At 42.8% G+C, this 24,746-nt stretch overlaps 1 protein-coding gene across 1 annotated transcript in view; it reads left to right on the top strand.

Moving 5' to 3' along the window:
• The window catches only part of LOC135549787 (retinoic acid receptor alpha-A-like), a 133,700-nt gene that overhangs the window by 9,896 nt on the left and 99,058 nt on the right, over positions 1-24,746 (top strand). Inside the window, exon 2 of the mRNA XM_064980083.1 lies at positions 10,726-10,874. Within this exon, the coding sequence (XP_064836155.1) occupies positions 10,726-10,874 (149 nt within the window). The remainder of the gene's footprint in view (positions 1-10,725; positions 10,875-24,746) is intronic.

The raw sequence follows: 24,746 nt of genomic DNA, 5'->3' as shown, positions 1-24,746 counted from the left end.
ATCTTGACATGTTCTAACAACTCCGGAGTGTGTGTGTGTTCCTACATCATCCCCAGAGCTGACGTGTGGTTCAAATGACCCCCTAATGTGCCTGGCGTAGACTGGAGAATCATAACAACGTCGTCAGGCTCTTATTTCTAAGAATGGATTACAAATAATCGTATCACATTTCTCTCTTTTCCTCTCGATTCCTCTCTCTATTTGAACTTTCTCTCTCTCTCGCTCTCTCTCTCTTTCCCCCTCGTCTCTCTTTATGTCTGTCTTAGCTTCTTGTTTCACTTTATGAAAGCTTTGAAGTGCCTCGCACCTGTTGCATCGCTCAGGAACGTGAGAGCTCCGGCTCTTTATACATCCACTGTTTCCAATTTGCCTTTAACCTCAACAGGTCACAGGGTGGGCGCCCAAAGGTCAAGGTAGGGAGGGTGGCTTGGAGGTTAGCAACAGTCACATGACATGAACCTCTGATCCAAACATAATGCCCTTCAGTGGTTCAAACCAAGGTCCAGTGCCTAACCCTGACACCTCTATCTAGTCCCATTTAGAAGCTGTTGGCCTTCAAATGAAATCACATTTTATTGGTCACATACACATATTTAGCAGATGTTATTGCGGGTGTAGCGAAATGCTTGTATTCCTAGCTCCCACAGTGCAGTAATATCTAATAATTCACACAAATCTAAAAGTACAAGAATGGAATTAAGAAATACATCAATATTAGGACGAGCAATGTCAGAGTGGCATTGACTAAAATATAGTAGAATAGAATACAGTATATACATATAAAATGAGAAAAGCAGTATGTAAACATTATTAAAGTGACTAGTGTTCCATTATTCAAGTGAGCAGTGAATCCATGTCTATGTATATAGGGCAGCAGCCTCTAAGGTGCAGGGTTGAGTAACTGGGTGGTAGCCTGCTAGTGATGACTATTTAACAGTCTGATGGCTATGAGATAGAAGCTGTCTCTCGGTCCCAGCTCTGATGCACCTGTACTGACCTTGCCTTCTGGATGATAGTGGGGTGAACAGGCCATGGCTCGAGTGGTTGATGTCCTTGATGATCTTTTTGGCATTCCTGTGACATCGGGTGCTGTAGGTGTCTTGGAGTGCAGGCAGTGTGCTCCCGGTGATGTGTTGGGCAGACTGCACCATCCTCTGCAGTGCAGTTGCCATACAAGGGGATGATATAGCCCAACAGAATGCTCTCAATTAAGCATCTGTAAAGGTTTGTCAGGGTCTTAGGGACCAAGCCAAATTTCTTCAGCTTCCTGAGGTTGCCATGCTGTCTGTGTGGGTGGACCATTTCAGCTTGTCAGTGATGTGTACGCCAAGGAACTTGAAGCTTTCTACCTCCTCTACTGCGGTCCCGTCGATGTGGATAGGGGCGTGCTCCTGTTTCCTGAAGTCCACGATCAGCTCATTTGTTTTGTTGACGTTGAGGGAGAGGTTATTTTCCTGCCACCACTCGCCCAGGGCTCTCACCTCCTCTCTGTAGGCTGTCTTGTCATTGTTGGTAATCAGGCCTACTATTGTTGTGTCGTCTGCAAACTTGATGATCAAGTTGGAGGCGTGTGTGGCCACACAGTCATGGGTGAACAGGGAGTACAGGAGGGGGCTGAGCACACACCCTTGTGGGACCCATGTGGTGAGGATCAGGGAAATTGAGGTGGCCCGTCAGGAAGTCCAGGACCCAGTTGCACAGGGCAGGGTTCAGACCCAGGGACCCAAGCTTAATGATGAACTTGGAGGGTACTATGGTGTTGAATGCTGAGCTATAGTCAATGAACAGCATTCTTATGTAGGTATTTCTGTTGTCCAGATGGGATAGGTCAGTGTCATGACGATTGCATCGTCTGTGGATCTATTGGGGCGGTAAGCAAATTGAAGTGGGTCTAGGGTGGCAGGTAAGGTGGAGGTGATATGATCCTTAACTCGTCTCTCAAAGCACTTCATGATGACAGAAGTGAGTGCTACGAGGTGATAGTCCTTTAGTTCAGTTACCTTTGCTTTCTTGGGTACAGGAACAATGGTGGACATATTGAAGCAAGTGGGGACAGCAGACTGGGATAGGGAGAGATTGAATATGTCCGTAAACACTCAAGCCAACTGGTCTGCGCATGCTCAGAGGATGCAGCTATGGATGCCGGAGGGGCCGGTAGCTTTGCGAAGGATAACGCGTACATTTCTTTCTCATGTCGGCCACGGTGGCACAGTGGCACTGTGTTATCCTCAAAGCGGGCGATGGTGTTTAGCTTGTCCGCAAGCAAGACGGCGGTGTCCGTGATGTGGCTAGTTTTCCCTTTGTAATCCGTGATTGCCTGTAGACCCTGCCACATACGTCTCGTGTCTGAGCCGTTGAATTGTGACTCCACGTTGTCTCTGTACTAACGTTTTGCCTGTTTGATTGCATTACAGAGGGAATAACTACACTGTTTGTATTCAACCATATTCCCAGTCACCTTGCAGTGGTTAAATGCGGTGGTTTGTGTTTTCAGTTTTGCGCCAATACTGCCATCTATCCACGGTTTCTGGTTCCCCTATACACTTCCTGATGAACTCAGTCACCGCTTCCGTGTATACATCAATGTTATTCTCAGAAGATACCCGGAACATATCCCAGTCCACGTGATGAAAACAATCTTGAAGCATGGATTCCGATTGGTCAGACCAGCGTTGAATAGACCTTAGCATGGGTACTTCCTGTTTGAGTTCCTACCTATAGGAAGGGAGGAGCAAAATGGAGTCGTGATCTGATTTTTCAGACGGGAGGGCTTGGGAGTTGCAGTGGTTTGAGAGTTTTACCAGAGTGAGTACTACAGTCAATGTGTTGACAGAACTTCTGTAGCGTTTTCCTCAAATTTGCTTTGTTAAAATTTCCAGCTACAATAAATGCGGCCTCAGGATATGTGGTTTCCAGTTTGAATGAGGTCCAAAGTCATTCTTTGAGGGCCGTCGTGGTATCGGCTTGAGGGGGAATATACACGGCTGTGACTAACCGAAGAGAATTCTCTTAGGAGGTAATAGGGTTGGCATTTGATGATGAGGTATTTTAGATCAGGTGAACAAAAGGACTTGAGTTCTGTATGTTATCACAATCACACCATGAGTAGTTAATCATGAAACATACACCACCGCCTTTCTTCTTCCCGGAGAGTGGATGATGTGCACGCCTCCTGAGTTGGACTAGAAGTCCACTCCGAATACATACTTCTTCGCAGGTGACATCTTGTAGCAGCCTCTGGGATAAGTTCAATTGCCCTGGAGAGTGTGAAGAAAGGATCAAATTCAGGAAAGTCATATTCCTGGTCGTATTGCCAGTGAGTTACCACTGCTCTGATATCCAAAAGTTATTTCCGGCTGTATGTAATAACACAAAAAATACTACAAAGTTGCTTAGGAGCTAAATGCAGATCTGCCATGTCTGTCGGCACCATTCAGTTTCAGTGGCTCTTTTAGATGCAGTTTGATTGGTTCCCTCTACTGGGAGACACTTTTGCACTTAATGTGTGCCGTCCTGAAATCTGACTAGACAGACCGTTTCCCTGTGAATTTTCAGCATCCCCCACCTGTCAGCACCCCATGACCAGTGTCAGTCTGCCGTCTGTTTCCACCGTTCTCTCTCCTAATCAAAAAGTACTTTTTCCTCATCTTTTTCTAGACAAGGCATACATATTTTTTATAGTTTCTATCTTCTCTTCCAGTCAGTGTTTAACTTCTTGGTGACAGGGGGGCAGTATTGAGTAGCTTGAATGAATAAGGTGCCCAGAGTAAACTGCCTGCTACTCTGTCCCAGATGCTAATATATGCATATTATTAGTAGTATTGGATAGAAAACACTCTAAAGTTTCTAAAACTGTTTGAATGATGTCTGTGAGTATAACATAACTCATATGGCAGGCGAAAACCTGAGAAAATCCAACCAGGAAGTGGTAAATCTGAGGTTTGTAGTTTTTCAACTCTTTGCCATTCCAATATACAGTGTAAATGGGGTCATATTGCACTTCCCAAGGCTTCCACTAGATGTCAACAGTCTTTAGAACTTTGTTTGAGGCTTCTGCTGTGAAGTGGGGCTGAATGAGAGGGGAATGAGCCAGGTGTCTGGCAGAGTGCCACAGGCTAGTGACGTGCGGTCACGAGAGAGTTAGCTCTCGTTCCATTGCTTTTCTACAGACAATGTAATTCTCCGGTTGGAACATTATTGAAGATTTATGATAAAAACATCCTAAAGATTGATTCAATACTTAGTTTGACAAGTTTCTACGACCTGTAATATAACTTTTTGAACTTTTCGTTCGACGTTCGGCTGGACCTTAACGCGCGTTTGGATTTGTTTATCAAACGCCCTAACAAAAGAAGCTATTTGGACATAAATGATGAACTTTATCGAACAAATAAAACATTTATTATGGAACTGGGATTCCTGGGAGTGCATTCTGATGAAGATCAACAAAGGTAAGTGAATATTTATAATGCTATTTCTGTCTAATGTTGACTACACAATATGGTGGATATCTTTTTGGCTGCTTTGTTGTCTGAACGCTGTACTTCATCAACATTTATTATGGGTATTTCTGTAAATTGATGTGGCTCTCTGCACAATCACCGCATGTTTTAGAACTACTGAATGTAACGCGCCAATGTAAAATTGTATTTTTTTATATAAATATGCACTTTAGCGAACAAAACATACATGTATTGTGTAACATGAAGTCAGTGTCATCAGTGTCATCTGATGAAGAGCATCAAAGGTTAGTGATTAATTTGATCTCTATTTGTGCTTTTTGTGACTCCTCTCTTTGGCTGGAAAAATGGCTGTGTTTTTCTGTGACTTAATGGTGACCTAACATAATCGTTTGTGGTGCTTTCACTGTAAAGCATTTTTGAAATCAGACACTGGCTGGATTGACAAGAATTGTATCTTTAATTTTTGTTGTTTTGAATTTGGCGCCCTGCACTCTCACTGGCTGTTGGCTAGGTGGGAAGCTATCGTCCCACATATCCCAGAGAGGTTTTAAAGAAGGGATTATAGATAACCTTCTGAATTAAATGTGTACTACAGCCCTACAGCCAGTGCTGCTCCGTCTCCCTCCCACCGCAAAGCTGCTTCTAATTTGGTGTACTTTGGGTGAACTTCGACCGTTTCCTATTGACTCTCCTTCTCCACCCGCCTGGTGTATGTGAGCTGTTTGTGTGAGCTACGTGCTCCTGCAGAAAACCCAGAAGAAGAGGGGGAGAAAAACACTTCCAGCTTGAATAAACGGCCAGAGGAGAGGTGGGGTTGTGGAGGGAGCTGGATGGGCATGTGTGGCTCTAGTAAGTTAGGCCGTACTGTGGTATTGGTAGGACAGTTTCCTCGTGCAACACAGCACTCTAGTGTCTACTAGCGATAGTTTGGGTTTTAGAAAAATTTAGTTAGCAGTGCCCTCAACTGTATAAATTCAGGTATATCCCCTAATTCTTCCCATACTGCCCAGTGCCTGTCTCTCCACCTCTCCACCTCTTCATGGGTACATCATCACAGCTTCCTCTTAGTATAGCCCAAACACACAACAGGCTAACCCCAGGAACTCAGGAAATGCATCTGTCTTTCACTCTCTACCCATCTCCATATTTCTCTCTTATGCACACTGTCTTTTCCCTTAGTCTTTTCACTTATCCCTTTTTTATTTTCCCTGTCTCGTTCTTCCTGTTAATTTGCTCTCTCTGTTTGTTAAAAGTAGGGCCATTGTAAATGGATCGCTGCAGTATAACAATCATTTTGACGTAACTGTGGTCTCATGAGTACAGTGTAGAAACCGTTCATGTCCTGGTTCCATGTCATTGTGACATAATTGTGCTAAATGGTGTGTGCACGTGTGTGTGTGTGTGTGTGTGCGTGCGTGTGTGTGTTCGGGGACAGATCTTGCCTTAGGTACCTCCCTCCTAGCCATCTGTGAGGTCTGTAGACCATGTGGGTGAAGAGTCCTGATTGTTTTCATATCACTGGTCATCTGTCAATCTGACTGTTAGTATGGGGACAATGTGGTGGACAGCAGGTAGGGACAGGTGGACATAGTGAGGATAGACATGGTTGATTGGCCCACACATTATTTTTTATTGACATATAGGACCCTTATTCTTCTTCTTCTTCTACTACTACTTCACCACCCACAGCAAGCCATAGCCATAACAGTGCTCTTTCCTGACTCAGCCTCTGTCTTTTCACTTATTCTTTCCCCCATTCAGAGGTTGACCTCCCTCCCTCCTCCTCCAGGCCGGGTGTGTTTTCCTGTTTGACCATGCTGGCTGGTTCAGCAGGGGGCTAAGAGTTCAGCAGGATAAGCTATGAGACATTTTTCACACACACACACACACACACACACACACACACACACACACACACACACACACACACACACACACACACACACACACACACACACACACACACACAAATCAAATCAAATTTATTTGTCACATACACATGGCTAGCAGATGTTAATGCGAGGGTAGCGAAATGCTTGTGCTTCTAGTTCCGACAATGCAGTAATAACCAACAAGTAATCTAACTAACAATTCCTAAACTACTGTCTTATACACAGTGTAAGGGGATAAAGAATATGTACATAAGGATATATGAATGAGTGATGGTACAGAGCAACATAGGCAAGATACAGTAGATGGTATTGAGTACAGTATATACATATGAGATGAGTATGTAAACAAAGTGGCATAGTTAAAGTGGCTAGTGATACATGTATTACATAAGGATGCAGTCGATGATATAGAGTACAGTATATACGTATGCATATGAGATGAATAATGTAGGGTAAGTAACATTATATAAGGTAGCATTGTTTAAAGTGGCTACACACACACACACACACACAGAGTATTCTCACATGCACACTGATACACACACACGCACACACTGCTCCCACCCCTTGGTTCATCTTGTCTGTCGCTTGTCTGTCGCTGGTCTCCAGCACTCTAATGGTGCTGGTGTGGAGGTATGTTAACATGTGGTGAAGTTAATTCGCTGCAGAGCCAAAGCTTAATCACCCAGAAAATTGAGAAAAAGCTCCCCAGCGCCCGATATATAGTGCTGTACACGCACACACACAGAGACACACTCACATAGACACGCGTACACACAATCAAACACACACACACACAACACCGAAGGGGGGAAATGCATCTGCCTTTATGTGCTCTATCTGTCTGCAGGTAGCCACACTCCCAGATCCAACCATGAGTTTCAAATAGGCAGCGCCGAGTGTCATGTAAAAATCTTCCCTGAGTGAAATAATTCCCAATTGTTCTGAATGTGTTGTGATTGTGATGTCATGTAACATTTCTCACAGCGTGAAATTGTTCCCAGTTCAGTAATTGCACGCTCATCTCTTTGTGTGGATGGCTGAGCTCAGGCTATCTCTCACACCCTCCCTCGCCCTTGATTTAGCTAGCTAGCATAATTAGCAGTCAGTTGGTTGAGATGGCTTGTTCTCAGAGGTGTGCAGTTTTAGCTTGTTTGTATAGCTAAATAAAGAAGTCTAAAAGCTAGATTTTAGCCAAAGTATAAACAACTGTTTCACAACTCCACTAGTTACTTTTGATAACTAAATGTATTTAGCTAGCGATCTGCCATTCTGTGCATCACATGATAGGCTACACTAGCTAGCTAGCACAACTAGCTAGCTTATAACTTTACCCACCATCTCTCACATTACCCGAAGCCAACGGTACTGTGATAGCCTTTTTGCTGGAGCAATCCTTGAGTGGAAAGTAAATGGCAGCACTGCAAATAAATGCAATGCCAATTTGTGGTAAAGCCAAATAAACCATTAAAACTACTACCAAAGATTGATATAACTAACCCATGGTACTGCAATTTCTCCAAAATAATCTGTTTTTGCTGTCATTTGTCACTTTAGCCTGTAATGTGGAACTAAAGACTTGACTGTGTTGCAAGTGTGTCTTCCAAGTTTGTCACCAGAATATTACCAAGGAGAAAGCAAGTCCTTGATGTCATTTATGGCCATAAATGTAATTAGTGGGTTGATAAAAGAAATTCACAGTGAAATATTTGAGTGAACAGATTTTATTTCAGGGTATGAGAGGAAAAGACAGGCTATCCAAAAGAAAACTATCATCTTCCCCCTGGCAGATATTAGACCATGTAAAACCTGCATAAACAGGTCATGTCTCAGCAATCTACTGTCTTATAGCAAGTGTTTGACACTTTAAAAATACAATTTAATTAATTAATATAACCCCACCCCACACCAAATTGAGATGCTGACCAACAAAAATAAACCATTATGGTTGTTTTTGTCGCACTGCTTTGCTCTATCTTGGCCAGGTCACAGTTGTAAATGAGAACTTGGTTCTCAACTGGCCTACCTGGTTAAATAAAGGTGAAATAAAAATATTAAATAAAAAAAATTGAAAGGAGAAAACTAAAACCCTGAAGACATTTCTGAAATAAAATACAGAAGTTTCTTATGTAGCCCTTTACACTCGTACCCAGCAACTTTTGCAAATGTTTTGTTGTCTGAGGGAAGGAAATGCTGTAAATTTAAGAAGATTGTATTTTGAAAGATGAGACGTTGAGTATTATAATAAATACCTCTTTGATGTCATACAAGCAAGAAAAACACCTGGGAGTCCAAATGTACACACCAAATTATGATCTGTTTTCCTGAATTGTATTGCGAAAGCCTATCACTAATATCGTATTTAAAACTTCACAAGTCATGTTGGCAATAGAACAAGCCTTGAAATTATGACCACCTGACCCAGATTGCAATTTCTAATGAACCATTTCTAGATTGCGTAATTGTGTTATGGTGAGGATGAAGAGTTGTTTTCCAAACAAAACTACATGGGTGCTTGCTCTAGTTCCTCAATGGCACAGCTAGGAAAGCTCAAAGAAAGAAGCTTATAGTTGAAGACTAAAAAAAACACCTTATAGTTGAAGTGCATAGAAATTACTTAGGAACTGTGAACACTTTGTAGAGGTGTGGCCACTTGGAGACACCAGTTAGTCTTCTCACTCAAACCCTTGTCATTACTTTGTATTATGTTGCACCTACACCATATTTTGCTTCTGCTATTGTTGTGTCCTCACCTTTGGTCTAATCATTTCTCCATAATCTCCAAACTGTTCCCTTTCAATTGCTACCATAGTTATAAAGTGGAAGTCGGCCAAATACATTTACGCACGCACGCACACACACACGCACGCACACACACACACACACACACACACACACACACACACACACACACACACACACACACACACACACACACACACACACACACACACACACACACACACACATACACAGCTAGCTGACCTGATAAATAAATAAAAACAAACATCTTTCTGTCCTCATAAATTATACCAGGTTCTAGGAAGAGGGTGTTTGCACTTCAGAGAGAAAACATTAATGCAAACTGCTTGTTTTCATTTATTTAGACTCAACAAAACAAGCACAAAAACATTAGTCAGAGATGTGTGCGTAGTACAATATTGATTACTATCAGCAACACACTATATACATATGATAGCAAAGTGACTCACTCCAACTGACTAGCCAGTTGCACTAGTTTCTGTTTGCTTTGGGATTTGATTGACAAATAACAAGTCTGATTGATTCACCAGAGGGGAAGCAAAGGTCACTATGCATCATGCAGTAGAACTAATATTCACCGTCATGACAGTTCTACACTCACACTGTCCTTTATATATCCCAAAGAGATTGGCAATATAACAGGTAAACAAACATGGACAAGCACACAGAAACACACACACACAATGGGTCAATGTGACCCATTTTTGACCCATCTACTGTAAGTGTCAAATTGACCCAGAACACATTTTGAACATAATAAATTGAATTCCACATGGGGAATTGAGGGGTTGCTCGCTAATAGATGTATTATTGAGTTTAAGCTGATGAAGTATGGAAGAATAGAATCTAATCAGTCAACCAACAACCCAACCAACACTGCTCTGATCTGCGCAACTCTCCATGCAGATAGATCTATAGACGGTCAGGCCCTTGAGCAAGCTACATATATTCCTGAGTAGGGTAGCAAAATTCTGTCAACTTTCAATCAATTCCTTGGTTTTCTCAAAATCCCTGTTGGAGGATTCCACCCAGGATTTCTGTAAAACCAGGGAATTTATTAAAAGTTGAAAGGCTATAACATGAAGTAATCATGGGCAATTTCCACTTTAATAGCATTTATTTTTTCAACCTTTATGTTTAAACTCAGTCAAGCCACAGGTGGACTTTTCAAAACCAATTACAATGAAACCCACTGGCTCAAAAGTTTGCTTTTGTTCACTCTGAATGACCGTTGTATCAGTCAGACCACTAGGGTTGTTCTGATAACTCATTCCAGGGTTCTGGAGGTTCTATATGAACTCATTAAATATCACAATCTTTGTGTTTCCGTTCCAGTAACATCAAAATCGAAATAAAGTGGCCACTCAGAACCACTGTAGGATGAGTATGTGGACACAGTAATTGCATGCCAACGATTTGCTACTGTGTGCCCGTATTTCAGTTTATTCAGTACCTTGTTCACTCACTCAGGAAATGGGTTTTGAATGCTCTACCATTACCATCCGGTTCCACACTAAAACATGAACCCTCTTATTCTTTCCACAAAACATTTTTTCCATCTGGGACTAATAAAGAACTAATCATCTTCTTCTGTTGTGTCTCTGCAGCCATCGAGACCCAGAGCACCAGTTCTGAGGAGCTGGTCCCAAGTCCCCCGTCCCCCCTGGCCCCGCCCCGCGTCTACAAGCCCTGCTTCGTGTGCCAGGACAAGTCCTCGGGGTACCACTATGGTGTCAGCGCCTGCGAGGGCTGCAAGGTAAGTCAACGTTCCGTACCGACATATACACCCCAACCAGCAACATACACACTAAAACCATTAACATATGCAGTGGGGCAAAAAAGTATTTAGTCAGCCACCAATTGTGCAAGTTCTCCCACTTAAAAAGATGAGAGAGGCCTGTAATTTTCATCATATGTACACTTCAACTATGACAGACAAAATGAGGGAAAGAAATCCAGAAAATCACATTGTAGGATTTTTAATGAATTTATTTGCAAATGATGGTGGAAAATAAGTATTTGGTCACCTACAAACAAGCATGATTTCTGGCTCTCACAGAACTGTAACTTCTTCTTTAAGAGGCTCCTCTGTCCTACACTCGTTACCTGTATTAATGACACCTGTTTGAACTTGTTATCAGTATGAAAGACACCTGTCCACAACCTCAAACAGTCACACTCCAAACTCCACTATGGCCAAGACCAAAGAGCTGTCAAAGGACACCAGAAACAAAATTGTAGACCTGCACCAGGCTGGGAAGACTGAATCTGCAATAGGTAAGCAGCTTGGTATGAAGAAATCAACTGTGGGAGCAATTATTAGGAAATGGAAGACATACAAGACCACTGATAATCTCCCTCGATCTGGGGCTCCACGCAAGATCTCACCCTGTGGGGTCAAAATGATCACAAGAACGGTGAGCAAAAATCCCAGAACCACACGGGGGGACCTAGTGAATGACCTGCAGAGAGCTGGGACCAAAGTAACAAAGCCTACTATCAATAAAACACTAAGCCGCCAGGGACTCAAATCATGCAGTGCCAGACGTTTCCCCCTGATTAAGCCAGTACATGTCTAGGCCCATCTGAAGTTTGCTAGAGAGCATTTGGATGATCCAGAAGAAGATTGGGAGAATGTCATATGGTCAGATGAAACCAAAATATAACTTTTTGGTAAAAACTTAACTCGTCGTGTTTGGAGGACAAAGAATGCTGAGTTGCATCCAACGAACACCATACCTACTGTGAAGCATGGGGGTGGAAACATCATGCTTTGGGGCTCTTTTTCTGCAAAGGGACCAGGACGACTGATCCGTGGAAAGGAAAGAATGAATGGGGCCATGTATCGTGAGATTTTGAGTGAAAACCTCCTTCTATCAGCAAGGGCATTGAACATGAAACGTGGCTGAGTCTTTCAGCATGACAATGATCCCAAACACACCCCGGGCAACGAAGGAGTGGCTTCGTAAGAAGCATTTCAAGGTCCTGGAGTGGCCTAGCCAGTCTCCAGATCTCAACCCCATAGAACATCTTTGGAGGGAGTTGAAAGTCCGTGTTGCCCAGCAACAGCCCCAAAACATCACTGCTCTGGAGGAGATGGGGGAATGGGCCAAAACCCCATAGAAAATCTTTGGAGGGAGTTGAAAGTCCGTGTTGCCCAGCAACAGCCCCAAAACATCACTGCTCTAGAGGAGATGGAGGAATGGGCCAAAATACCAGCAACAGTGTGTGAAAACCTTGTGAAGACGTACAGAAAACGTTTGACCTCTGTCATTGCCAACAAAGGGTATATATCAAAGTATTGAGATAAACTTTTGTTATTGACCAAATACTTATTTTCCACCATAATTTGCAAATAAATGTTGTCTGTCATAGTTGAAGTGTACCTATGATGAAAATTACAGGCCTCTCTCATCTTTTTAAGTGGGAGAACTTGCACAATTGGTGGCTGACTAAATACTTTTTTGCCCCATTATACACCTCAACCAGCAACATACACACCAAAACCATTAACATATATAACCCAACCAGCAACATACACACCAAAACCATCAATAGACACACCAAAACCATTAACATATACACCAAAACCAGCAACATATACACCCCAACCAGCAACATACACACCATAACCTTCAATATGCACACCAAAACCATCAGCATATACATCCCAACCAGCAACATACACACCAAAACCATCAATATACACACCAAAACCATCAACATACACACCAAAACCATCAACATAAACACCAAAACCATCAACATACACACCAAAACTGTCAACATACACACCGAAACTATCAACATACACACCAACACTATCAACATACACACCAAAACAATCAACATACAAACCAAAACCATCAATATACACACCAAAACAATCAACAAATATACCCCAACCAGCAACATACACACCAAAACCATCAATATACACACCGAAACCATCAACATACACACCGAAATCATCAACATACAAACCAAAATCATCAATATACACACCAAAACCATCAATATACACACGGAAACCATCAACATACACACGGAAACCATCAACATACACACCTAAACCATCAACATACACACCAAAACCATCAGTATACACACCAAAACCATCAACATACACACCACAACCATCAACATACACACTACAACCATCAACATACACACCAAAAGCATCAACATACACACCACAATCAGCAACATACTAACCACAATCAATCAATCAAACACATGTATTTATAAAGCCCTTTTTACATCAGCCAATGTCACAAAGTGCTATACAGAAACCCAGCCTAAAACCCCAAAACAGCAAACAATGCAGGTGTAGAAGCACGGTGGCTAGGAAAAACTCCCTAGAAAGGCAGGAACCTAGGAAGAAACCATCAACATACACACCACAACCAGCAGACCTCTAGGACCAGATGTTTTCCTCACAACTTGACCTAACCAGAATTGAAAACTTTGTCCTGGTCAGGTCACTTGGTGAGGAAAAACCTCTGCTTGATGTTGCCCACAGTCTATCAATGCAGCTGTACCTGACTGTGCATACTGCATACATACAGAGCGCTCAAACAGTATATCAACGTAAATCAAAGTTTATTTGTCACCTGCTCCGAATACAACAGACCTTACAGTGAAATGCTTACTTACAGGCTCTAACCAATAGTGCAAAAAAGGTATTAGGTGAACAATATGTAAGTAAAGAAATAAAAACAACAATAAAAGACAGTAGCGAGGTACATACAGACACCGGTTTGTCAGGCTGATTGAAGTAGTATGTACATGTAGATATGGTTAAAGTGACTATGCATATATGATGAACAGAGAGTAGCAGTAGCGTAAAAGAGGGGTTGGCGGGTGGTGGGACACAATGCAGATAGCCTGGTTAGCCAATGTGCGGAAGCACTGGTTGGTCGGACCAATTGAGGTAGTTAAAGGATGTACCTGTGTGCATACGGAACATACATCATTGTGTTTACTTGATAGCTACCTACACAAATAGCTAGCTAGAACAAAGTGTTAATAAGATAATACAGTGGTTGACACTCCAGTCCAGTGTGTGCCTGGAGGCTGAATAGGCATCTTCATTCTATCTCTCCTGCTATAATCAAAAGGCTGGAATTTCTGGAATTTAGGACTGGGGGAAGGGTGGTGATCAACTCTCTCACAGGGGTCAGGGTCAAACACAGGTCTCTTTGGCCCTCATATCCAGCCATGAATCTAACGTTATTTAGATTAAACATTTTTGTAATTTAGCAGACGCTATTATCCAGAGCAACTTACAGTAGTGCGTGCATACATTTTCATTCATACTGGTCCCCCATGGGAATCAAACACACAACCCTGGTGTTGCAAGTGCAATGCTCTACCAACTAAGCCCAGCGTAGGTCTGGTGTGACCCTGTACCTCCAGCCCCACGACCTGATAATACCACCTAGAGTCAGACATATGTCAACTATATACAGTACCATGGAGGTATAGATGCATTGAGATTACAACATAGCTACAGAAATATGGGGAAACAAATGCATGCAATCACACACACCAAACTTAAATATTTAGTGGGGTCAAGCACATTCCTTCTACTCCTGCACCCTGACTGGACTGCAGATGGTATCATCTCTGAAATAAAAGGACAGATGGGGGTTTAACTTGTAAGCATAATGAAACAGCCAGCTAGCTCTCTATGGAAATTGCCTAACGTAGTGGGGTGACTTAATTCCATAAACCTCCCTCTCTCTCTCTCTCTGTCTCTCTCTCTCTGTCTCTGTGTCTGAGTGGCCAGTAGCAGGATGTAAAAATAGCAGAATTCATGGTATAATAGCTGTGACATCTTGACACGGGGGGATTATGCCAGAGATTAAGGCTTTTTCCTTGTTGTATTCCTGTCTCCATGGCGAGGGCATTGTTGTCATGGGGTGTGAGGACCGAGTCCCTCCATTGGACAGAGTCAATTGAGCGTGCTCTCTCTCTCCGCAGCTGTAGGGTTTTAGTTGCTAAAGTTATCTCTCTCTCTTCCCTCTCTCTCTCTCTCTCTCTCTCTCTCTCTCTCTCTCTCTCTCTCTCTCTCTCCCTGTCTCTATATCTATATCTCTCCCCCTCTCTCTATATATATATCTCCCTCTTCCTCTCCCTCTCTCTCCCTCATATTAAAGGGTCCTCTACTGCCCTGTGAATGATCGAATTACACCGGCAAACACACACACAGCGTGTGCTATGTGTGTATATGTACTGTTTACATGTTATGAGAGGGATGAGAGAGAGGCAACAGCAGATGAGAGAGAGACACGCCATAAGAGAAGACACAGACTACGGCAGATGTGATCATGCCAGAACACACTCAACTCATTTACATCATCTGACACCAGCAACGCTCTCCTTTGTTTGATATCTTGAAGAGAGAGGATTTGAATTGGTAAAATGGCGAGCAGACATGTGGGCTCCCATAAGTACATGCATATGCAGTGGTAGCGGTGCGCTAGGGGGGCTATGCTACTTCTTATGGGTATTCAGTGAAAGTCAAGACAACTCAAACCAAAGGCTGCCTCCTCTGCAATTCAGATGAGACAGTTGTGTCCTACACCTTTGTGACATCATCCCTCTTGGGGTTCTGAAACTGTCCCCACAGAGAGCAACTCAACACAGCTCACAGCAATGCACCAGATCTGGGTCAAATACCTTTGAATACTTGAAACAGTGTAACAAAAAACAAACTCTTTTTTTTACCATACAGTTTCTTAGAGTTTGCACTTTTGGAAACTATTCTGATAGTTTGATAGTGGGGAAAACTAGATAAAGAATAACGGTGTTTGACCTATGTATTTGACTTACGGTATGTCTGTAGATCACATAAACTTTAAGACATAATTAACATAGTGTACCAGAGTACCCAAGGGCAATAGACTAGGCCTAGGGACTATATAATCATATTATACTACTATAAAATCATATTGTCTGCTCTCTGTCAATAGAACGGATAGCTTCACTGCCTCTGAGAAAAGCAGAAGAATAACCTAAAGTGAAGAGAATAAGAACAGAAGAATACACAATAGGGCTTAGACACACAGACAACGCTTTACTTTTACATCTCTACTTTAGTTCAGTGTACAGCACAGGAGGCTGATGGTGTACAGTATGGATAACAAAAAATACTTTGAATCTAGAAGGACATCACATTAGAAATGGTAGAGAATCACAATAGCATCGTCTCAGGTCTCAATGTTAGGATATTGGGTTTTGTCGATGCACATGACAAAGGCTATAGATTTTTTCAAGTAGACTCATATCTCTACGACTATAAAAGACTACAGCTTTATAGGTTGGACCCGGTCCACATCTTCTTTGTTAGGCTGACTGAAAAGCTTCACTAAAATACTGAATGAACATTTATTTTAACTTAATATAATACATCAATAAAATCATTTTCGTCTCAAATAAATAATGAAACATGTTCAATTTGGTTTAAATAATGCAAAAAACAAAGTGTTGGAGAAGTAATAGTGCAATATGTGCCATGTAAAAAGCTAACGTTTGAGTTCCTTGCTCAGAACATGAGAACATATGAAAGTTGGTGGTTCCTTTTAACATGAGGCTTCAATATTCCAAGGTAAGAGGTTTTAGATTGTAGTTAATATAGTATTTATAGGACTATTTCTCTCTATACCATTTGTATTTCATATACCTTTGACTATTGGATGTTCTTATAGACACTATAGTATTGCCAGTGTAACAGTATAGCTTCCATCCCTCTCCTCGCCCCTACCTGGGTTCGAACCAGGAACACATCAACAACAACCACACTTGAAGCAGCGTTACCCATCGCTCCACAAAAGCCATGGCCCTTGCAGAGCAAGGGGAATAACTACTCCAAGTCTCAGAGCCAGTGATGTTGAAACGCTATTAGCGCGCACCCCGCTAACTAGCTAGCCATTTCACATCGATTAAACCAGCCATTAGGCTGATAGGCTTGAAGTCATAAACAGCGCTGTGCTTGCGAAGAGCTGCTGGCAAAATGCACAAAAGTGCTGTTTGAATGAATGCTTACGAGCCTGCTGCTGCCTACCATCGCTCAGTCAGACTGCTCTATCAAATCATAGACTTAATTATAACATAACACACAGAAATACGAGCCTTTGGTCATTAATATGTTCAAATCCGGAAACTAGCGTTTATTATTTCAGTGAAATATGGAACTGTGCAATGAACGCAAGAGAAGTGACACAATTTCACCTGGTTAATATTGCCTGCTAACCTGGATGTCTTTTAGCTAAATATGCAGGTTTAAAAATATATACTTCTGTGTATTGATTTTAAGAAAGGCATTGGTGTTAATGGTTAGGTACAGTCGTCCAACGATTGTGCTTTTTTCGCAAATGCGCTTTTGTTAAATCATCCCCCAGCATTGCATTGATTATATGCAACTCAGGCCACACTAGTAATATCATCAACCATGTGTAGTTATAACTAGTGATTATAATTGATTGATTGTTTTTTCTAAGATAAGTTTAATGCTAGCTAGCAACTTACCTTGGCTTCTACTGCATTCGCGTAACAGGCAGTCTCCTTGTGAAGTGTAACAAGTGGCAGGTGGTTAGAGCGCGAGACTAGTTAACTGTAAAGTTGCAAGATTGTATCCCCCGAGCTGACAAAGTGAAAATCTGTCGTTCTGCCCCTGAACAAGGCAGTTAACCCACCGTTCCTGGGCCATCATTGTATGTGTTATTAACTGAATTGCCTAGTTAAATAAAGGTATAAAAAAAAAATCGGCAAAATCGGCGCCCAAAAATTCCCGATTTCCGATTGTTATGAAAACTTGAAATCGGCCCTAATTAATCGGCCATTCCGATTAATCGGTCGACCTCTAATACACTCATACCATATGCACACACGCAGCATACGCACGCATGCATGGACACATGCACACGCACACATGCACACACACACACCACACACACACACGCACACACACACTCCATATGCATGCATGCATGGGCACAGGCTCATCTGGGTGATGTTCTCTGATTCTGAGTGTAATGATTATTATTAGAATGGGAGCTATGATGACTGCCAGCTGGGGTAGACAGATGGAAAATGGGTTCCTGTGTGTGTGGTGTGTGTGTGTGTGTGTGTGTGTGTGTGTGTGTGTGTGTGTGTGTGTGTGTGTGTGTGTGTGTGTGTGTGTGACTGATTCACTTTCTTATTGCTTTCAACTTCGCTTAAAAAAAAATATATATATATATAAACATATCTGCTTGAAGTTTGTTGGTTTAACGCTGACATTCATATAAATCATGTATCGTTGTCAATGATTGAGGCACTCAAACAAGCTATGAACACAGATCTCCAGTTAGAATTCAGCCCTTATTGACAAGACAAAACAGTACAAGGCTTCACTGTCCAGCCTGATTAAGAAACCTGCTGCTTGTCTTGAAGAGGGACGGTCAGCCGATCCTGTATGTACGTCAGAAGCTTAGTGGAGCAGAGTGTTACCATCTGCTGAGAGAGAGGATAAGAGTGGAGACTGAAGATGTCTGCTTGTTGCCCCCAGGCCAGTGCCGAGAGAGGGAGAGGTAGAAAGAGAGGGAGAAATAGAGAGAGAGAGAGAGAGAGAAATAGAGATGGAGAGGAAACCTGAAGAATGGGGACACAATTGGTCATCTGTGGAAGGTGGGGGGGATCTGAAACCCAACAAGGAAACTCTCCTCCATCCTCTCTTTCGATTCTACCTTTCTCCCTTTTCTCTCCTCCTCTGTGTCTCGATCTATTCAGGTCATGCTGGCTGAGTCGCCTCTCGTTTGAAAGGCCCCGACTCATTTACTTTTTTCTTTCTTTCTCCCTCTTTATTTTACCCTCTCTCTCTTTCTCTCTCAACCCATCTGTGCACTTCACGGGTGCCGTTTCCGGGGTGGTAAGGAGAAAGAGAGAGAATAGAAGGAGGAAGGAGGGAGGAAGGAGGGGGAGAGATTGGCCCTGCCTATCCGACTTGTTCACTGTTTCCCAGAGGCCCATTGGCCACGGTCACTCTCTAGTCACTCTCTCTTCTCTTCTCTAGTCTTCTAGTCTCTCTTCTTCTTTGCCTTTCTACCTCTGTTCCTCTCTACCTCTCTTCCTCTCTTCCTCTCTTCTTCTTTACCTCTCTGTCTCTATTCCTCTCTATGTCCTATTCCTCTTTATTTCTCTCTACCTCTCTTCTTCTTTACCTCTGTCTCTATTCTTCTATTCTTCTATACCTTTCTTCTTTGCCTCTCTACCTTTATTTCTCTCAACCTCTCTTCTTCTCGACCTCTCTTCCTCTCTACCTCAAATCAAATTAAAAATCAAATGTATTTTCAAATATAATCAAATCAAATGTTTTTATATAGCCTTTCGTACATCAGCTGATATCTCAAAGTGCTGTACAGAAACCCAGCCTAAAACTCCCTAGGAAGAAACCTAGAGAGGAACCAGGCTATGAGGGGTGGCCAGTCCTCTTCTGGCTGTGCCGGGTGGAGATTATAACAGAACATGGCCAAGATGTTCAAATGTTCATAAATGACCAGCATGGTCAAATAATAGGTCTGGGACAGGTAGCACGTCCGGTGAACAGGTCAGGATTCCATAGCCGCAGGCAGAACAGTTGAAACTGTAGCAGCAGCACGCCCAGGTGGACTGGGGACAGAAAGGAGTCATCATGCCAGGTAGTCCTGAGGCATGGTCCTAGGGCTCAGGTCCTCCGAGAGAGAGAAAGAAAGAGAGTGAGAGAGAATTAGAGAGAGCATACTTAAATTCACACAGGACACCGGATAAGACAGGAGAAGTACTCCAGATATAACAAACTGATCCTAGCCCCCCGACACATAAACTACTGCTGGAGGCTGAGACAGGAGGGGTCAGGAGACACTGTGGCCCCACCCGATGATACCCCTGGACAGGGCCAAACAGGAAGGATATAACCCCACCCACTTTGCCAAAGCACAGCCCCCACACCACTAGAGGGATATCTTCAACCACCAACCTACCATCCTGAGACAAGGCCGAGTATAGCCCACTAAGATCTCCGCCACGGCACAACCCAAGGGGGGGCGCCAACCCAGACAGGAAGATCACATCAGTGACTCAACCCACTCAAGTGACACACCCCTCCTAGGGACGGCGTGAAAGAGCACCAGTAAGCCAGTGACTCAGCCCCTGTAATAGGGTTAGAGGCAGAGAATCCCAGTGGAAAGAGGGGAACCGGACAAGCAGAGACAGCAAGGGCGGTTCGTTGCTCCAGAGCCTTTCCGTTCACCTTCACACTCCTGGGCCAGACTACACTCAATCATATTACCCACTGAAGAGATGAGTCTTCAGTAAAGACTTAAAGGTTAAGACCGAGTTTGCGTCTCTCACATGGGTAGGCAGACCATTCCATAAAAATGGAGCTCTATAGGAGAAAGCCCTGCCTCCAGCTGTTTGCTTAGAAATTCTAGGGACAATTAGGAGGCCTGCGTCTTGTGACCGTAGCGTACGTGTAGGTATGTAAGGCAGGACCAAATCAGAGAGATAGGTAGGAGCAAGCCCTTGTAATGCTTTGTAGGTTAGCAGTAAAACCTTGAAATCAGCCCTTGTCTTGACAGGAAGCCAGTGCAGGGAGGCTAGCACTGGAGTAATATGATCACATTTTTGGGTTCTAGTCAGGATTCTAGCAGCCGTATTTAGCACTAACTGAAGTTTATTTAGTGCTTTATCCGGTTAGCCAGAAAGTAGAGCATTGCAGTAGTCTAACCTAGAAGTAACAAAAGCATGGATTAATTTTTCTGCATCATTTTTGGACAGAAAGTTTCTGATTTTTTGCAATGTTACATAGATGGAAAAAAGCTGTCCTTGAAACAGTCTTGATATGTTCGTCAAAAGAGAGATCAGGGTCCAGAGTAACGCCGAGGTCCTTCACAGTTTTATTTGAGACGACTGTACAACTATTAAGATTAATTGTCAGATTCAACAGAAGATCTCTTTGTTTCTTGGGACCTAGAACAAGCATCTCTGTTTTGTCCGAGTTTAAAAGTAGAACGTTTGCAGCCATCCACTTCCTTATGTCTGAAACACATGCTTCTAGCGAGGGCAATCTTGGGGCTTCACCATGTTTCATTGAAATGTACAGCTGTGTGTCATCCGCATAGTAGTGAAAGTTAACATTATGTTTTCGAATGACATCCCCAAGAGGTAAAATATATAGTGAAAACAATAGTGGTCCTAAAACGGAACCTTGTGGAACACCGAAATGTACAGTTGATTTGTCAAAGGACAAACCATTCACAGAGACAAACTGATATCTTTCCGACAGATAAGATCTAAACCAGGCCATAACTTGTCCGTGTAGACCAATTTGGGTTTACAATCTCTCCAAAATAATGTGGTAATTGATGGTATCAAAAGCAGCACTAAGGTCTAGGAGCACGAGGACAGATGCAGAGCCTCGGTCTGATGCCATTAAAAGGTCATTTACCACCTTCAAAAGTGCAGTCTCAGTGCTATGATGGGGTCTAAAACCAGACTGAAGCATTTCGTATACTATTTTTGTCTTCAGTAAGGCAGTGAGTTGCTGTGCAACAGCCTTTTCTAAAATTATTGAGAGGAATGGAAGATTCGATATAGGCCGATAGTCTGGATTACTGCAACTCGCTGTTGGCTGGGCTCCCTGCCTGTGCCATTAAACCCCTACAACTCATCCAGAACGCCGCAGCCCGTCTGGTGTTCAACCTTCCCAAGTTCTCTCACGTCACCCCACTCCTCCGCTCTCTCCACTGGCTTCCAGTTGAAGCTCGCATCCGCTACAAGACCATGGTGCTTGCCTACGGAGCTGTGAGGGGAACGGCACCGCAGTACCTCCAGGCTCTGATCAGGCCCTATCCCCAAACAAGGGCACTGCGTTCATCCACCTCTGGCCTGCTCGCCTCCCTACCACTGAGGAAGTACAGTTCCCGCTCAGCCCAGTCAAAACTGTTCGCTGCTCTGGCCCCCCAATGGTGGAACAAACTCCCTCACGACGCCAGGACAGCGGAGTCAATCACCACCTTCCGGAGACACCTGAAACCCCACCTCTTTAAGGAATACCTAGGATAGGATAAAGTAATCCTTCTCACCCCCCCTTAAATGATTTAGATGCACTATTGTAAAGTGGCTGTTCCACTGGATGTCATAAGGTGAATTCACCAATTTGTAAGTCGCTCTGGATAAGAGCGTCTGCCAAATGACTTAAATGTAATGTAAATGTAGTTTTTTACATTTTCTGGGTCAAGGTTTGGCTTTTTCAAGAGAGGCTTTATTACTGCCACCTTTAGTGAGTTTGGTACACATCCGGTGGATAGAGAGACGTTTATTATGTTCAACATAGAAGGGCCAAGCACAGGAAACAGCTCTTTCAGTAGTTTAGTTGGAATAGGGTCCAGTATGCAGCTTGAAGGTTTAGAGGCCATGATTATTTTCATCATTGTGTCAAGAGATATAGTACTAAAACACTTGAGTGTCTCTCTTGATCCTAGGTCCTGGCAGAGTTGTGCAGACTCAGGACAACTGAGCTTTGAAGGAATACGCAGATTTAAAGAGGAGTCCGTAATTTGCTTTCTAATAATCATGATATTTTCCTCTCTACCTCTATTCTTCTTTACTTCTCTACCTCTATTCCCCTCTAGCTCTATTCTTCTTTACCTCTCTACCTATATTCCTCTCTACCTCTCTTCTTCTTTACCTCTCTACCTCTCTTCTTCTTTACCTCTCTACCTCTATTCCTCTCTACCTCTTCTTCTTTACCTCTCTACCTCTATTCCTCTCTATCTCTCTTCTTCTTTCCCTCTACCTCTATTCCTCTCTACCTATTCTTCTTTACCTCTCTACCTCTATTCCTCTCTACCTTTATTCCTCTCTACCTCTCTTCTTCTTTACCTCTCTTCTTCTTTACCTCTCTACCTCTCTTCTTTACCTCTCCACCCCTATTCCTCTCTACCTCTACATCTCTCTTCTTATTTTTCTCTCTACTTCTTTACCTCTCTACTTCTTTTCCTCTCTACCTCTATTCCTCTCTACCTCTCTTCTTCTTTACCTATATTCCTCTCTACCTCTCTTCTTCTTTACCTCTCTTCTTCTTTACCTCTCTACCTCTATTCCTCTCTACCTCTCTTCTTCTTTACCTCTCTTCTTCTTTACCTCTCTACCTATATTCCTCTCTACCTCTCTTCTTATTTACCTCTCTTCTTCTTTACCTCTCTACCTCTATTCCTCTCTACCTCTCTTCTTCTTTACCTATATTCCTCTCTACCTCTCTTCTTCTTTACCTCTCTACCTCTATTCCTCTCTACCTCTCTTCCTCTCTACCTCTCTTCTTCTTTACTTCTCCTCTTCTTTACCTCTACCTCTGGTTGTAGTGAATACTCAGGCAACACAAAGCACCTTGGTCACAGGGGAGGGCAGGAGTGTGGAAGAGGGAGGTGGGTAGAGAGAGAACGAGGCTGAGAGAGAGAGGTAAAGTGAAGGGGTTGGGTGGATTAGGTAAATAATTGATGTTCGGCACTTTCATTTTTTAATCTGTAAATGAGGCCCTTAAGATGCCTCCAGGTTCCTGGACTCGGTGTGTGTGACACCCTGTTGGTGTTAGTGTTTATGTGTTTGTGTATGTGTGTGACATCCTATCTCTCCTCCCATTAAGATAACAAGATGGAGGATAAGGATCCAGTTAAGATGCACAGGAAATCAGAAGAAAGAGTGTCTGTCATGTCTGTCTCCCAGGTGGATCACACCATATCCCCTGAGTGGTGTGTGTGTGTATGTGTCCATGCTTGCATCCATGTGTGTGTATGTGTCCATGGTTGCGTCCGTGTGTGTGTGTGGGGGGGGGGAGTCTTATCTCCCCATTAGCTCAGAGACAGAGAGAAACATAGAGAGAGACACAGAGAGTCAGTAGACCAGACAAGGCTCAATATCCACTCATATCATGTCCCCAGATCAAACTTATAATTTATTTAGTCACCAGAACAGAGCCCCCCAGCTGGTGTGTGTCTGTGTGTGTGTTAGAGCTGGGCGATATGAAGCTGAGCAAAATTTTCTTTAATCCGTATTGCAATAAATCAAATCAAATTTTATTTGTCACATACACATGGTTAGCAGATGTTAATGCGAGTGTAGCAAAATGCTTGTGTTTCTAGTTCCGACAATGCAGTAATAACCAATGAGTAATCTAACCTAACAACTCCACAACTACTACCTTATACACACAAGTGTAAAGGGATAAATAATATGTACATAAAGATATATAAATGAGTGATTGTACAGAACGGCATAGGCAAGATGCAGTAGATGGTATCGAGTACAGTATATACATATGAGATGAGTAATGTAGGGTATATAAACATAAAGTGGCATAGTTTAAAGTGGCTAGTGATACATGTATTATATAAAGATGGCAAGATGCAGTAGATGATAGAGTACAGTATATACATATACATATGAGATGAGAAATGTAGGGTATGTAAACATTATATTAAGTGACATTGTTTAAAGTGGCTAGTGAAATTTATTTACATCAATTTCCGTTATTAAAGTGGCTGGAGTTGAGTCAGTATGTTGGCAGCAGTCACTCAATGTTAGTGGTGGCTGTTTAACACTCTGATGG

Source organism: Oncorhynchus masou, chromosome 12, assembly GCF_036934945.1.
Source record: "Oncorhynchus masou masou isolate Uvic2021 chromosome 12, UVic_Omas_1.1, whole genome shotgun sequence".
Lineage (NCBI taxonomy): Eukaryota > Metazoa > Chordata > Actinopteri > Salmoniformes > Salmonidae > Oncorhynchus > Oncorhynchus masou.
Note: the sequence above shows the minus strand (reverse complement) of the source record. Positions and strands in the feature narration are given on the sequence as shown.